The sequence below is a fragment of the Sorex araneus genome, chromosome X, assembly GCF_027595985.1.
Source record: "Sorex araneus isolate mSorAra2 chromosome X, mSorAra2.pri, whole genome shotgun sequence".
NCBI lineage: Eukaryota > Metazoa > Chordata > Mammalia > Eulipotyphla > Soricidae > Sorex > Sorex araneus.
Window position 1 is genome coordinate 24,003,617 of NC_073313.1, and position 17,753 is coordinate 24,021,369.

The 17,753-nt window shown below is 39.3% G+C and overlaps 1 protein-coding gene across 4 annotated transcripts in view; it reads right to left on the reverse strand.

Moving 5' to 3' along the window:
• APOO (apolipoprotein O) overlaps positions 1-17,753 on the reverse strand; it is a 68,507-nt gene that overhangs the window by 38,413 nt on the left and 12,341 nt on the right. For all 4 annotated transcript variants that reach the window (XM_055122904.1, XM_055122905.1, XM_055122906.1 and 1 more), the window contains 2 exons: positions 3,698-3,805; positions 2,248-2,367 (listed from right to left, as the gene is read on the reverse strand). In XM_055122904.1, coding sequence (XP_054978879.1) covers positions 2,248-2,367; positions 3,698-3,805 — 228 coding nt within the window. The remainder of the gene's footprint in view (positions 1-2,247; positions 2,368-3,697; positions 3,806-17,753) is intronic.

Genomic DNA, 17,753 nt, shown 5'->3' on the forward strand with positions numbered 1-17,753 from the left:
GTTGATTTGGGGATTTAATATTAAAAATTATTTTAAACTGTTATTAGCATTTGTTTCATATAGTACAATTACCACTGGCTAAATGTAGCCTGATAATAAATGTTAAAATGGACCTATTTTGATGATAAGGTAAATTTAGAGAACTCTTATAAATTTTTAACAAACCAGGAGAAATATCCTATATTAATAAAATAACTTACCTTATTTTAAAAATAAAAAAAGAATCAAGTTATTAATCCTTTTTGAACAAAGAGACATACTATCTCAATTTTTTATTATCATTTTTTCTTTTCAATTTCCCCTTCATTGCAAACTGCTAAGCATAACTGCTTATTATTGCCACAGGAAACAAAGATTTTAAGTAGAGAGGGTTCAACAGCCCAGCCTTTCCAGGCTGCTATTAAAAACTGAATAAAAACAAACTAAAGATCAGTCCTCTGAATCATTAAAGTGGCACTGCCTTGCCCATGACATTAAATCAGGAAGTTTATATATACTTATATATGTGTATATATATATATACACACAAACATATGTGTATATATGTATGTATACACACACACACACTTTGCTATGATTTTAAAGCCCATATCTGAAAAATTCTCATCTGAAGCAAGAGTGACTAGTTTCAGTGAGACAAAGGAATAAGTAGCAAAGTTTATGCTAAAGCAAATAAAGCATTATCATTTTCTTAACAACAATAATAAAAAGGTTGTGTATACGAATGTCAGGGAGCAAGGGACAGGTAAAAGGTACCCATCCTTCTTGAAGTTTACACTGAAGATGAGAATAAAGATAGTTGGGTATCGAAAGGTATCAACTAATTGCCACTTGGAAAAGGATTTAATTCCCCTTAAGTTAGAACAAGTTATGAAATGCTTTTATATAGTTTTAAACAATAAATGCTGGCTGTGGGGAGTACAAAAAGAACGTTAAAAAACAGCTGAACACTAATTCACTAAAATCTTTGTTTTTTTGCTCATAAAAAAGAAAAACCACTGTAGATAACTAAACTAATTGCCATCTTCTTCCACTGGCATAATCTTATTATACAGAAAAATTAAATTAGTTCTTAAAACAAGGGGCTAGAAAATGCTGAACTGAAAAAGGAGCCTAGAATCAGAAATATTTCTAAAGAAGATAAATCATTTTAATAAAAAAAGCTTTTCAATTTTGAAACAGTACAAATAAACATGTTCATAACTATTCTATTAACTAGAGTGTTTTTTTGTTTTTCTTTTATATCAAGTATCAGGCACACAAAAGTGAAAAAGAGCTTAGACTGAAAGCTAAAGAGATAAAGTACTTCTATATAAGGAGGGAGAGGAATAACAGAAGTTGTGTCTACGCGATACAAAAATATTTGCACACAAATTTGCTGAAAATCTTCTCGAACAAGAGAATAAAGTCTAAATGTTTTACAATATATTCTGTATAATTTTTAGGCATTACATAACTCAGTAAGACAATTTAATAGGATGTCCTAATTTAAACTGCTGATATAGCCTGTTCCTACTATTTTATTTCTAAATTGGAGACTATTTCTAAATTGTTTAGCACTGGCATAAACAATGGAAATCTAAAATTCTATAACAAGTTCTGGATTGAGTTTGCATATGTCAAACATTTACATTCTACTAGGACCATACAGCATAACTACATATTTGCTTTACTACTTTATGATCAATTTTCAAAATCAAGGCCAAATATGGCTCATGAAAGCATTCAGTAGATTTCTAGACTTCAGCTTTAGATGTTAAAAAAAAAATCACAGAAATGCTTTCATGAAGTTAATGACAAAATAACTTGATCAACTATATGTGTAACTCTTTGGTCATTGAGGCAAATAGTTCAGTATTAAAATATGTAATGCTACCTTTTTTGCTATTATAAACTACTCAAATGCTCTATAAGCATTTCTGTTTGAAGGAGTATTGATTTTGTTGAGTTTCCGGGAGAAAATTGCCCTAGTTTCTATATCAATGCTTACACACTGTATCCTCCCCCTACTATACTTATCACACATTTCTTCCCCATTACCAGCAGATGGTAGTTAGCAGCCCTCTGCTCTCTTTAGTGAAGGTAACGCACACTGCCCAGTGGGAAGGTGAGGCTCTCTGCTCCCCTGCAGGGATGGCAATGATGAACATTTCCAAGTCAGGCCCTTTTCTGAAAACATGCAGCCAATACAGGTTTCTCACCACTCAGTCTATACATGCATTAACTCCACTTTCAGAAGAGCCGTACCTCACACCATCTTATGTATGGCTCACAATGATGTCGAAGATGTGAGAAGCTTTCTTCAAGTTGGGTCTTTGTCTCTTCCACATATTTAGACTGACCCTCAGGAATGGTGTAGAGTGAAAGCTGCTTACATTGAGAAACAAAAGAAAGAGAAACAAAGGAGATTATACATAATGAAGTAACAATAAACTATTAAATTTGTAAATATTTTATTTCTATTAATTTACAAACTACAGTGTCTTTTGGGAGTAGAGTTGTTTGTTTGCTTTTTGGTCACACACGAAGGTGCTCAGGAGTTGCTCTTGGCCCGGCGCCCAAGGGATCACTCCTGGCGGGTTCTAGGGGACCATAGGGGATGCCACAGGGATGGAATCTTGGTCGGTCACATGGAAGGTAAGTGCACTATCTACTGCATTATCACTCTAGCCCACAAACTACAATGTCTCTGAAGGGTTACCTGCATCCTGAACCCTATTTCAAAAGATTTTTGTAACCTTATTTCCTTAATACAGGTACAGTAAAGAAGGCAGGGCCATTGTGGTCCTACCCTATCCCTGTCCCTACAAGAACAAAGTAGCCACCCTTTGGGCTGCTTAGATTTGGCTTGAAATAAAAGGCTTCTATTTTTCGAAAGGGTAAATGAAGATATACATCTTGACAGTAACTGGAGAACAAGTTACTTGGTTCAAATGTTCAGTCTGGTCCCACCCAGTCAAAAAAAAAAAACCTTTCCAAAGCCACTATTGGCTTCTTCTTCACCCTCAAAAATGCCACTGGCCCAAGGCCTGAGAAGAGAGAAAAAGGGCGAAGATAAACTAATGAACTTTATGTAAACACTGCTCAAGTAACCCAGCCCAGGACTGTAGGTAGAGCTCTGTCGCTTTATTCAAAGTCAACAGAAACCAACAGTACAAAATAATCACTGGGGAGTACAGACAGGAAAGAATGTAAATAATGGAGAAAAGACTTCTTATTTTATTTGTTTAGTATTTATTAAGTATCTACTTATGAGTCTCTAATCTAGCCAAGAAGCAAAATGAATCCAGGTCTTTATTTTCTTAAGAGAGGGAAAAATGCAAATGTTTTCTTGGCCTGATAACAGGCTAGAATCAGGCAGATCACTTAGAAGGGAATTGAGCTTACCATCCACTGAGGCAAAGCACAGTCTCAGCTAAAAATCTAGGAAAAATTCCCCAATTATGCCCTTAACTAAGGTCATTAACTAAAGTGTATTCGTTGAAATGCCATACTTTAATAGTTTTACACACACACACACACACACACACACACACTCTCACTCTCTCTCTCTCAGGAAATATATTCCTCTTTTTAAATATCTCCTAAACTGTCATATTTCCCTGATACACAAGTTGTACATTAGCATGTATCATCTACTTTCTATATTAACCAAATCAGATGTTCAAAATATACCACAACATGAACAGCATGTTACCTCATTAACCTTGAGACAGGCTTTGGCGGGTGGGTCCTTTTTTGAGGATGCATAGACTTTGAAGGTGAGCAGACTAAAGCTGGCCGGGCCCACAGACCTCTGAATTACCTGAAACACAGAAGCAATCTTAAGCCTTCTCTCAACGCTAGAAACTGAATGTACATCTAGAAACTGAATGCACATATGTAAGTATATTCGTAACCTCAGTCACTCTTGCCCGGAAAGGTTTATTGTGCTTTATGAAAAATAAAGGTATTCTTGGTGTCTAAAAAACATTAGGGGCTGAATCGATGGCACAGTAGCTAGGGTCCTTGCCTTGCACGTGGCCAAGCCGGGATCAATCCCCAGCACCACATAGCAGTCCCCTGAGCCCACCAGGAGTGATCCCTGAGCACTGCTGGGTGGGTGTACTCCCCACAAAAAAATTTTTTCTAAATTTAATTTTCATCAGAACTTAAAATTTTGATTAGTCTTTATCTTAATTTCCGAAAGGCTGAAGTTTTACTCCTTGCTTTTCAAATTAAAATAATATAAAGTGTATCACTTTCAGGAAGAGAAAATACTATGGAATGAATTTGGAATCACAAAACAACCTTGATTAATTTTGCCCTCTTCCGTTCCACGCACCCCTACTTGGCTATGGCGTTGCCATCATCTGCTCCCGAGCAGATTCTTCTTTCTTACAGGCCTGTCTTTTGTGCTACCAGGGGATTGGCAATAGCCCTGACCTCTACCCACTAGGTGCCAGTAGCAACACCAGTCATGACTCAAAAACATCTTCACTTTCTTGGGGCCAGAGTGACAGTACAGTGGGTCTGAGTTCGATCCCCGGCACCCTATATGGTTCCCTGCGCTCCGCCAGGGGTAATTCCTGAGTGCAGAGCGAGGAGTAAGCACTGAGCACCTCCGGGATAGCACCAAACAAAACAACCCCCCACAAAAGTCTTCACTTTCTGGGGGCCAGAGAAATAGCATAGTAGTTAGGGTGCTTGCCTTGCACGCTGCTGACACAAGTTTGATCCTTGCCCTCCCGAATGGTCCCCCAAGACCTGCAAAGAGTGATCCCTTAGCACAGCTGGGTGTGGTGCAAAAACAAAAGAAAGTCTTCACTTTCAAAGATCTCCTAGGGTACAGCTCTGCTCACTGAGATGTGTATTTTACTCAAGTAAAAATCAATTTCTAAGCTTTCTAGCATCTAGAAATTAAGCAAACCTGTAGGTTTTTCAATTCATGGCCTCAAGACCATGACTGCTTGAAGAAGTGGAGGCAGCACTGAGCTTACTGGAAAGGGGCACAAGGAAACTTCCTGAGCTGACAGAAATGTTTCATATCAATGTTTACTAAAGTGGGTGAAAGCACCCACTTCAGGGGTGCTGGGATGATCCAGAGGTTCAGGTGCCATGGAAGGCCAGTATTAGGCTCAGGTGCCATGGAAGGATGCTTTCTGTTTGTTCACTTAAAGAAGGTAGATCTGGGGCTGGAGCAATAGCACAGCGGGTAGGGCATTTGCCTTGCACGTGGCCGACTCAGGTTCGATTCCCAGCATCCCACATGGTCCCCTGAGCACCGCCAGGGGAAATTCCTGAGTGCAGAGCCAGAAGTAACCCCTGAGCATCGCCGGGTGTGACCCAAAAAGTCAAAAAAAAAAAAAAGAAGGTAGATCTGGGGGACTTTTTTTTTCTGAAAAGACGGCAGTAGGCCACATAAGTTAGGGAACCTCAGCTCCAAATAGTGTGCACCATGGTCTGAGCACCTCGGTCCCAAGTGATGCTATGAGAATCCTTTACCAGGCTCATTCCCCACCCAGGGCAGCTGACTTGACTGAGAAAAATGGGTACCACCTTCCAAGCATTGGTCAGACATGCTCTACTTTGGATTGAGTTTGGTGTACTAGACCAAAGTCAAGCTCACACTGTTAACAGCGGCATCTTCAATAAATGTGAGGCCATACCAAAAGACTAGATCCAACGACCCAGATCCGAAAGCTACTTAGCTTTAGGTCTGGCATATCCTCCAGGGTACTCCCTTCAGCTATCAGATGTCTCTGCTAGAATTCAGCTCGCTGGAGGGAGGGGGTGTTAACTCAAAGGAAGGACTCAAATGTGCTGATCTGTCTGAGGTTTTGCATGTAATGATACAAGACCCACAGTCTTAGGGAAAATGAACGGTGGCACAAAGGTGAGCCGGTGATGTTTAGTTTTGCACAACTCAGAAGTGCCACTGAGTTTCCTCGTGTGACTAGAAGTTCTTGCTGTCTGTTCCCCGGAAAGATATCTAATAATATCTAATAATCTAATAATTAGATTAGATATCTAATAATATCTAATAATCTAATAATATCTAATAATCTCCTGTCAACAAATAGTCTCTATCTTGGACCTTTGGACTTGCCTTTATAATTTTGTTTTACATAACCCAAAGGAGCAGGATGGCATCACAAAAGTTGGTTAGGGAAAGTTCTCTTAAGATCAATACAGACACCATGGAAACTGAGCACTAGGGCTGACAGCTGGTTGAGTGGAACCCGAACAAGAAATGTGGCAGGCTGGCACTAACGCTGACCAAGTACTAATGAGAGCAGAGCAAATCTTGGTGAGATAAGCAGAGTTGTACTAAGCAATCCAAGGAGGTCAGCTAGAATTTTATTTCAATGTAATAAACAAATGTTGACTGCATACCTCCTCCAAGTCAGGCATGGTGCTAAACGTGACAGTTAGGTAGACACGGACCCTGACCTTTCCGAGTTTCCAGGGATCTTATGAGTTTACTCAAAAGACTTGGCTCACAATTTTTTAAATAAGAATTTCTTTTCAAAACAGAAAGAGTGAGTTTCACCTTCAGCGCCAGCAGCCAGGGCAGTCTTGGACACAGTCAACCCAGACAGGACTCTGCTGAGGGCACAAACACCAGGTGACAATGGGTACGCAGAAGGTCAAACGGTGCTTGAGTGCACTCTCCAGGATTCTGTAGCTCCGGGACCACTTTTTGATTGCATCCCACTAAAACTCTTTAAAGATAAATAACTAACCTCAGAATTACTCAAGGACTCTTCCCAAAAAACGGGGGCTCAAGTCCCTAACAAGCTGCTTTCCTCTTCACCTCCATGGGGGATCCAGAATAGAATCTGTCCCACTTCTAAGAAGAGTGACTGTATTCTCCTGTAATGAATGACAATTCCTGTCTTCTTAGGCAAGTCTTTCCCAAAGCGGGCTATACCCTCTGGGGCACTGGAATGACCCAGGGGTCAGACAGAGCCTCTGTGCCACTGGAGGTTCTTTCCATTTGTTCACTTAAAGGCTTGTTTTCTGAAAAGGGGCCGAATAAGTCAAAGACGCCTAGGAACCTCTATATGAGACCCTCCACTTAAAATATATACCATTTTCCTTTTCAATAATTTGTAAGCCTTGATTTCACAATCCCCATTTGTAAATCTCACAGGACTGTTCCTAGTGACACAAATTTGGAAGGGGAGGCTTTGGGTTACTCCTGGCTCTGTGCGCGGGGGGTCACTCTTGGCAATGCTTGGGGGACCACATGTGAGTCCAGGGACCAAAGACCAGACCACGGTTGGCCATATGCACGACAATCATCCTAACCCCTAATTTATAGCATCAGTGTGTTGGGGAACTTGGGCAAGATTTTTAGAAGCATAGATTCTAACACCCTCCCAAGACTGTCCGACTCAGTAAACCTAAGAGAGATCCAATAATCTAGCCCCACAACCAGTCAAGTTCAGAAGACCACGATTCCATAGGCAGATGTTTGGGGAAGAATACTCAACTTTATATATAAAAAAACCCCTCAAATTTACTTTCTTTCAAAAAGTTGTTTTAGGGAGCCGGAATTCAGTAGGTAGGGCATTTGCCTTCTATATGGCAGAGGTAGGTTCAATCCCCGGTATCCTATACAGTGCCCTGAGCATGCCAGGAGTGATCCCTGAACAGAGTCAGGAGTAAGACCTGAGCACTGCCAGCTATGGCCCCAAAACAGAAACAAAAACAAAAATGCTGTTTTAAGGAAATAAATTAGAATTGGCCTAAGCAAAAAAACAAAATATGTGACTGGCCACCTACTGGAGAAGTTATGGGCTTTATTCACATTCAGGGGAGCTGGGGACCCCGCACAGCTGTGCTTAGAGCTGACTCAAGGCTCTGTGTTCAGGGATCACTGTTTACGGGGCTCCGGAGAGGCTATGCAATGTCGGGGACAGAAGCCAGGTTGGCCACATGCAAGGCAAGCACCTTACCCACTGAACGATCTCTCTAGTCTTCAAGAAAAATCTTATGGTGTAATAGCACTACCAATATAAAACAGTGACTACTTTAAAAATAATTAATTTGAGTGAGAGACACAGTACAATGGGTAGGATGTTTGCCTTGCATGTGACTGACCTGGGTTCAATACCCGGAATCCCATATGGTCCCCTGAGAACCATTAAAAGTAACCCTTGAGCACTGTCAGGTATGGCCCCCCAAAATACATTTTAATTTAGGAAAAAAGAAAATCATTTGTCTTAAAACACAACCAATACCCATTAATCCTAACTCCCGTGTCATCCTATCTCTCTCTCCACTGACAAATGTATTTTAAAATTTAAAAAAATTCGAAGAGTGGGAAATTTAAAATCAAATCTATGTATCAATCAGATAGTTTTAGTAGCACACTGAAGGAAAAAAGTCTAATCAGTACTCTAAACCAGAATATATATTCTAGAACACAACCCAAGGTTTCAAAATTTAGATAATTTCTTAGTAGCACTGTAGTCCTGTTGTTCATTGATTTGCTAGAGCAGGCACCAGTAACATCTCCATTGTGAGACTTGTTACTGTTTTTGGCATATCGAATATGCCACAGGTAGCTTGCCAGGCTTTGCCGTGCGGGCGGGATACTCAGTAGCGTGCCAGGCTCTCTGAGAGGGGCGGAGGAATCGAACCCAGATTGGCCTCGTGCAAGGCAAACGCCTTACTTACTGTGCTATTGCTCCAGCCCAATTTCTTAGTAGCAGGCTTTAAGGATCAAGAAAATTAGTTTGGTACATTATAATTATTTTTGGTTGGTTTCGGGGCTACGTCCAACAATCTCCAGGACTTACTCCTGGCTCTGTGCTCAGAAATCACCTCTGATAGCTCTCAGGGGACTATATGAAATGCTGGGGGTCAAATCCAGGTCAGCTACACGCAAGTCAAGCACCTTACTCACTATACTATCTCTCAGGCCCCTATACTTAATTTTAAAATAAAATTTTATAGCTGCCCTAATTGGGATTTTAAAAAAAATTCTATTAATAGAATTCAATACTCAAGTCACTTTATACTATGCCTTTAATCCTTTTATGTGTGTGAAAACATGGTAACATTAACCATCTCGTGCCTCTGAAAGATAACCTCTATTATGTGATACTAACTCATGTACACTTTCCCATGGAAAACCACTATAATGAACAATATATGGAGAACAGATAAACTTACAAGGTATGGAGACTATCTGAATGGATATGCTATTTATAGTAACTTTATAATGGTGATATAGGAAATGAAGTATTTAGGGTATCATTCTTTGTATTAAAGTTAGGGAACACTGAATATTAAATAGCTTCAACTGTTCATTAGCAAACTGGTGCTGCATTACAATAAAAATCTTGTATTTTAAACAGCAATAAGTAGAAATCTGGGATATTATTCAATATGGTCAAGGTAATTTTCATTGAGATTATTTTCTCCTAACATGCCTTATCATCATATATTCACATTACTAAACAATTCATGCTTATGCTGATAACCATGGAAAGTACAAGTGCCATCAAATCATTCTTCAAGATAAACAGGAATGCTTCTTGAATGCCTATAATGTTTATTCTGATTAGGTTCTGATTTGACCATATATGGTCAAATATAGGACTAGACGGATAGCACAGCAGGTAGGGCGTTTGCCTGGCACGAGGCCGACCCGGGTTCGATTCCTCCGTCCCTCAAGCCCAGCAAGCTACCAAGAGTATCCCGCCCACACGGCAGAGCCTGGCAAGCTACCCGTGGCATATTCGATATGCCAAACACAGTAACAAGTCTCATAATGGAGACGTTACTGGTGCCCGCTCGAGCAAAATCGATGAACAACGGAACAACAGTGCTACAGTACTACATGGTCAAATATATGGCCACCATATATGGTTCCCGAGCCCAGGAGGTGTGATCCCTGAGCACAGCTAGCTGTGGCCCCAACACAAAAATAAATTAAATAGACCATAGAGAGATAGTAGAATAGTCCCTTACCGTGGTGTGATTAGAAAGGTCAGAAGGGTGAGAATATACTATTATGTTCAGTTTGGAAAAATTCTCTTGTGACCCATGTACTCTTCTGAATTGCCAAATTTCAACACCAAGTATTTGCTCTGTCCACTTTGCTTCTCTTGCTGTGTGTCCACTACTCAAGGGACCTAAAACCAATCTTCCCAAAGCCACTGGTGGTCTCCCAGTTTCTAAATTCCAACAGACATCTGCCATCTTTGTTCCCTATTCTATCTACTCTATTCTTTCTCTAGTTCTCTATTCTATCTGTGGTAAAGTTTCCTGTCTATGACCATTCTATCATCGCAAACTCTCTCGTCTGTGGTTTTTAGGATTCTACTCTAGCTATTCTACAGGCTTTGTAGGCACCTGTTCACTCTTTGGGGCTTCTCTTCAAGGTTAATGAGTCTGAGTAGTTCTCAATCTCTTCTCTGCCCTACTGAGTAATTTCACTGAAGTTTACATATTTAACTCCCATCCCTGCTATTAATGCCCAACTCAGTATTCTCAGCACTGCTCTCTCCATAAGCCTCATGCTTTTATGTCTAATGCCCCTTGGACTTCACCAAGTTTTTTACAATTGAGACCTAAAAATAAATCCTCTGTCTCCAAAACTGTGGTTTTCTCAGTTTCCTTACTTCACTTAATGACCCTGCAAGTCACACAAAGGACAACATCAAAGCAATTCTTTAATGAAACAATGAATATGAACTTCAAAGACAATAAAATGGATCCCTGCCGCCACAGGGTAATAAAGCAGATAAATAAATAATTACACCACCTGCGATAAGTGCAGTAACAGACAAAAGACAGGAGTTACACAGAAAAAGAAATAATGTACCATACCACTGGAAAATTCTGGGAAACAACTGCACAAAAGGTAAAATTCACAAGAACGTTTATACACTTCTTTTCAAATTTTTTTCAGTTAAGTCCTTCAAGGTTAAGAATCACGAGTCACCAGGCACAGTAACAAAAGAAGCACAAGATTTAGAAGCAGAGATGATTTCAGACTCTCCACAGATCTTTCAGCTACACACATGAATCAGTGCGATTTTTATACGGTCCAAATGTAAGCAACTCCACAGCTGCTACTTTAATAATATAAAAAACATTCTCAATTAAGATGCACTCTCTTGATATCAAGATCAGATGGGGTTTTGATGATAATCTCAACATAATTTGTTGTCCAAAAATCTAATGTTAGGTAATTACCTAAGTTAGCTATCATAACCTGCACATTAAAATGTGCAGCTGTTTTCAAAGGTTTTTTTTTTTGCTTTGAGTATCTAATTTTTTTATCTACTATTGTGGGAAATAAATGGATTTAAAGACAGTTTTAGATAAATGTGATTTAAAATTGGATTATTTTCCCACTTAGAGGAAATGAAGCACAATTATGAGGTTTTCTCCCAATGCTCTTTGATCTTCAATCAACCCTTCTTACAATAATTTCAATCTGAACACATTTTCATTTAAAAACAAAACATTTTTCATTTTTTCAATTTGATAAGTAAAAATCTGATTTTTTTTCAAGTAACAGTAAATTTAACTGGCAATAGTTTTGAAGTTATTTTTGTTTAAATTAACTACCATAAAACAAGAAAGGTATGCAAAAGAATTTATAGTAGGGGCTGGAGTGATAGCACAGCGGGTAGGGCGTTTGCCTTGCACATGGCCGACCCGGGTTCAAATCCCAGCATCCCATATAGTCCCCTGAGCACCGCCAGGGGTGATTCCTGAGTGCATGAGCCCAGAGTGACCCCTGTGCATTGCTGGGTGTGACCCAAAAAGCAAAAAAAAAAAGAATTTAGAGTAAAACAAAATGATGAAATCAATAGTTTTTCCAATGCAGGCCACATACTGCTATCTTTAGTAGCACTGTAGAAACTGTCGTCCCGTTGTTCATCGATTTGCTCAAGCGGGCACCAGTAAAGTCTTCATTATAAGACTTGTTGTTACTGTTTTTTGCATATCGAATATGCCACAGGTAGCTTGCCAGGCTCTGCTGTGCGGACGGGATACTATCTTTAGTAATGAGTCATAAAGTGAATTGAAAAGAAGCTGTATGAGCCCCAATTTTTCAAACATAAAAAGACTATCCCCCATCCAGAGCACTCAATACACTGCCTACATTTTATACAGCAATCTTTTCTAATCTGGAAGGCAACACACCAAACTAGTGAAAGAAGCTTTCTCTGGGAAGTAGGTGAGAGGAAAGTTTTCTTCTAACCTGTTATCAGGTTAGTGGGAAATTCATAATCATCTTAACTGTAGGTTTTGTTTACAAGAAAAAAATTTAAAAAGATATTTCAGTAGTGTACTTTTTATGAAAACAGGTGTTTCCTTACTTCACACTCCTTAGGATGCCCAGGATTAAAACGGAAGTAACAAGCATTGGTAAGGATGTAAGAGAAACTGGCCATGTGTTTGGTAGGAATATAAAATGGTGAAACCACTAAGGAAGACAGTGTGGAAAATCCTCAAAACATTACAAATTCAACCACCATTTCACTTTTGGATTCATAACCAAAAGAATAAAATGCAGAAGAATTTGGATATATTCAGAAGAATTAAAAGTCAGGGTCTTTTTTTTTTTTTGCTTTTTGGGTCACACCCAGTGTTGCACAGGGGTTACTCCTGGCTCATGCATTCAGGAACTACTTCTGGCGGTGCCCAGGAGATCATATGGGATGCTGGGAATCGAACCCAGGTCGGCCGCATGCAAGGCAAACACCCTACCCTCGGTGCTATCGCTCCAGCCCCAAAAGTCAGGGTCTTATAGACACGTCTGCATACCCATGTTCAGAGCAGCACCACTCATAAGGCTAAAAGGGGGAAGCAACCCAAGTGTCCCTGATGAATAAACAAAATGTGGCACATACATACAACGGAACAGAACCTCCAGGCATGTCCTTCAGTGAAATAGGCCAGTCACAAAAGTAAATATAGTATTTTATTTATAGTGATATCTAAAGTAGTCAAATTCATAGAAACAAAATACAATAGTGGTTCGGGCAGGGTGAGGGGAATGGGGAGTTGTGATTTGTTTAATGAGAATAGTTTTTGTTTTGTGAAATGAAAAGTTCCACAAATTTTTTCCACTTCAGTGGGAATATACTTAACATCACTTAACTATTACAGAAAAATGCTTAATATGGCCAAGTCCATAGTTTTTAAAAATGTGGAACTATGAGCTGGGGAAATGGCTCACAGGGCTGAAGCACAGGCTTTGCATGTGGAAAGCCTGAGTTCAGTCCCAAGGCATCCAGCTGGGAACAGCCAGTCCCCAGGAGAACTGTACGTCCGCCACAAAAAGGGATCCATGGAACTTTAAGAAATGGTCAAGTAGGTTTTTTTTAATTAAAAGGCAGCATAAAAGAAAAATAAACTTGCAAAAAAAATAAATAAAAATGTCCGCAATTTTTTCACCTCAAGTTGCAATCTTAACATATCAAATTAACCCAAAACAAGTACTCCGGATAGGAAAACAGCACAAGGGGCTAAGGTGCTGGTCTTGCATACAGCTGACCCTGGTTCCTACACGCGCAGCATAGGGTTTCCCTGAGGGCCAGGAGTGATCCTGAGTAAGGCCTGAATGCCACTGGGGGTCCCCCCAATTTTATTTTCAATAGGTATGTATGGTTTGCTTCCAAATGCCTTCATATTAAATGTTGAGTATTTAAGAAAATCGGTCTCAATATATTTGAAAATAAAATTGGGAAAACAGATTAGAAACTGGCATTTATTAAGAAAAGGTAGTGGGTGGCAGGGATTTGTAAGGGTTTTTTAATGTAATTCAGAGGGTATATGTAATCAGACCCAGAAAAGAGTCTGAAAGAGATGCTAACAGTGGTTGTCTAAGGCTGAGTCCTTCGAATTGGCCATATTTTCTGAAGCTTTATTGGGGTGTGTGTGTGAAGGGGGGTCCCAGAGTTGCGCCGGTCAGTGCTCAGGCAGTGCTCGTGAGGTTATGTGGTGCTGGCTATCAAGCCCGGAGCCACCCCGAACATGTAAGGCCTGTGCTCTACTTACTTAGCCACATCCCAGGCCCCTGAAATTTTTACAACAAATTCTGATTTGTTTTGTAAGATACAAAGAACAAAAACAGTCTGCCCCTAAAAGTGGGAAAATAATTTTGAATGAAGGGAGACAACATGTTTTGATCAGTGATGACGTTTTTGGAATAAATATATTGGCCAGTGACAATATGTTTGAAAGAAAATACTCTGACAGGAAAATTAAATCTGCCCTCTCAGAAAGACTATTTTGATGGGCACCTTTTGGATGTATCAAGTTGGGAGCGCGTTAACAACAATAGAAATCATCATTTCGATCAGTTTCATAGTGAAAGGTGACTGATATTTTTAGACTTTATGTGCAATATTTTTAGACTTAAACCAACAAGAAGAAACGCACTCTCTGGCTATGACATGGAACTTTTTAATGAGAAAATTTCAAGTCTGTAATTCTGCCCCTGAATAAGTGTTATTTGTAAATTATTCCTCATCCACCGTAAAAGTGATCTAAAAGGATGTCTTTTTTCTATTTTTTTGTTTTTGGTCCTCACCCGGTGATGCTCAGAGGTTACCCCTGGCTGTAGACTCAGGAATTACCCCTGGCAGTGCTTGGGGGCCCACCAGAGTCAGCTACGTGCAAGGCAAACACCCTCCCCGCTGGACTATGGCACCGGCCCCTAAGCAGGGCATCTTAAACTTACTCCACTGTGACCCCTCTCCACCTGAGAAATTTTTATGCAACTTTAGGATTGTAAAGATATAAAAGAGGTATATAAATCAAACATTTGCTGATAATAGGTCATAAAGAAATCTATACTAGAGCAAACTTGTAAATAGTGTAACCCACCGTTTAAAAAAACACTAGAACTAAAATTGTAAGGGGAAAAGTTAAAAAATGTTTTCAACATTATCTTTTTTAAAAAAAAAAAACAACATCTACAATATTGCAGGCCACAATGCCCAAGGGGGGGAGGGCGGAGAGAGAAAGAAGTGCCCGCCACAGCGGCAAGCAGAAGGTGGGGGGTGGGGGTGATGGAGGGGGACCTGGGGACACTGGTCCTGATGCAGGTCTGGGTGTTGGAACACTGTATGGCTGCAATCCAAACATGAACAGTTTTGTAAGGATCTATCTCACGGCGATTCAATAAAAAAGTAAAAAAATCTACTTTATATTTGAAAGATTTCACAGTTAGGTCAGCTGGACAAAGAAAATGTTTTATCTGCAATTGTTTCATTTCCTACTCTTTAAAAATAGTTCCCAATTTTTTATATTAATGCAAAAAATACACTTGTCTCATAAACAGGAAGGAAACCTCAGGGCCAAAGTGTGAGATAATTGTTACTTCAGGCAAGTTTTAAGTCATCTGGTTCAGCTTATTTCAGACTTGGAACAGAGATTACGTTTAATTTACCATGTTCCAAGCTTATTTTGAACTTCCTTATCCAGACACAAATTTACAGCTGCTTACCTAAAATGAGAAAGACAGACAGACAGACAGACAGAGATAAAGAGAGCACGCAAAAGGGGGGGGGGGATGAGTTTGTACAGACCTATGTTTTTTTTTTTCCTACAGAATGGCAGAACTTTTTCGCTGTTAAGCAAAAGTAGAACGAGGGAGAAATCACAAGGGAATATTTACCTCGACTTCCTTTCAGATGATTCTACATTTTCAAAACTGCAAAATCTCCACCTTCTAAGAGGAAGAGCTATTCTGTTAAAGCCAATTCTATCTAGACCCAGGTTTCATTTCCCACCAGACCACACTGTGTGCACAGCGAAGGCGAAACTCACTGACCACAAAGGCCTTCAACCTCATCTCACTTATTCACACGCTTCCTCCTCTTTACAGAAAAAAATCTGCAGTTCTTTGAAGGGGGAAAATTGTGCAAGGTTCAACTCAGCTGATGATAATCTGACTTTTTAATAAAAAATCTCTGTAAAAATAAGCAACAAAACACAAGCAATAGGAAAAGTAAATATTTGGACCATCATAGTAACTTCAACAGAGCTCCCAAACAATGCGACTCCAAGAACAAGCTGAGTGAATATTTGCCAAGTGAGGTATGCTATCAATGGATGAACTGGGAAACTTAAATCTTCCTATCACTTTTGGGTCACTCACCAGTTCAACCTACGTCATAAGACACACATGAATCAGCACCTCTACTTGAGAAAAAATTCAGACAGCACCAAGGAAAACAGGTTGTTCCTTCACAAAGAACTCTTTGGGATGAGGTAAACAGGAAAATGAGCCTTTCTTATTTTCATAGATCCTATTTTAAAAGACTGACCGCAGGAACAAATAAACATAACTGAAAAGAGAAACCACAAGGTATCCCCAACTAAAAGAGAGAATATATACTTGTGAGTTTATCTTTAGCTCTGAGGGCTCCTCACCCTCAGCCAAGCAGAGAAGGTCTTAAGCCAGGTCAGTATGGTTCTGGATACAACACACCTCAGTGCTGCAGAGTCAGAGAAACTAAGAAGACAAAGGGCGACTGTGTCTAAAGTGCATTTAAAACAATACTCGTTCAAAATACAATCGTGTCACCAATGTTCCCAGCATCCTTCCAACACTGGTGGAGGAGAATGGGCACTGGTGAAGGGATGTAAACCAAATACAAACATGAAAGTTCATAAGTCTGTAACTGTAAAAATAAATAAATAAATAAATAAATAAATAAAAATTTAAAAAAATACAATCATGTTCTATATCATTTATATTATATATATGCTGCATTGCAGACATCACATGCACTGTATCACATTATACAATATAGTACATATTATATATACTGTTATATACAATATGTGCTGCATTATGTAACAGTGTATGTTATATGCTATACTCATGAAAATACAACTTAATATTCACAGTTAAAACGCTTTAAGTATATTGAAAACTATGATCCTTGCTCTAAATTCTTACCCCCACAAGCTTTTAGCATGCAAAGAACACAAGTCTGAAACTTAATTATGTTAAGAAGTTAGCACTGTTGAAAATTTCTAATAAAACTAGCATGAAGTCATGCAAAACTTAGGGAAAACTCAGCAACAATAGAAAGAAGTAACCTGCCAATTCTGAAATATATCTTTAGATTAAGATTCCACCCTCCTAAAAATATCTACATAAAACTTCATGTTGTATACACTACCCACTGAATTCCATTTAAACATTACTGAAGACAATCAAGTGATACAAACTCTTTTAATTGCTGAATTTAAAAACTATCTGGGCACTTTTCTGTCATGAAATACAGAATTGGGTCAGAGCAATATTGCACAGCAGGTACATATATTTGCCTTGCATCCGGCTGGCCAGGGTTGAGTCCCAGTACTATATATGGTCACCTGAGCCCCGCCAGGAGTAAGTCCTGAGCAGCAGTGGGTATTACCCAAAAAATAAAAAGCAAAATAAAATAAAAAATGAAATCACTGTCACTATCATTGTCATCCCGTTGCTTATCGATTTGCTTGAGCGGGCACCAATAACATGAAATATACATACAAATTACTTGTATGTGATATGTTAGATGTACTATAAAAACCTATTAAAGTTCATTTCTCAACCTCTAAGAATTTCCAGCCTAGCCTAGAAAGGACATGGGTGTGGTCCACATATAGATTATAAATTAAACCTTCATATCATAAAAGTCTATAAATATGCACAGTCACCATGTGGTGATAAACTAATCCTAATTTTGTCCTCCATTTTGCCTCTGCTCCCAATTCTTTTGTGGGGGCTGGCGGGG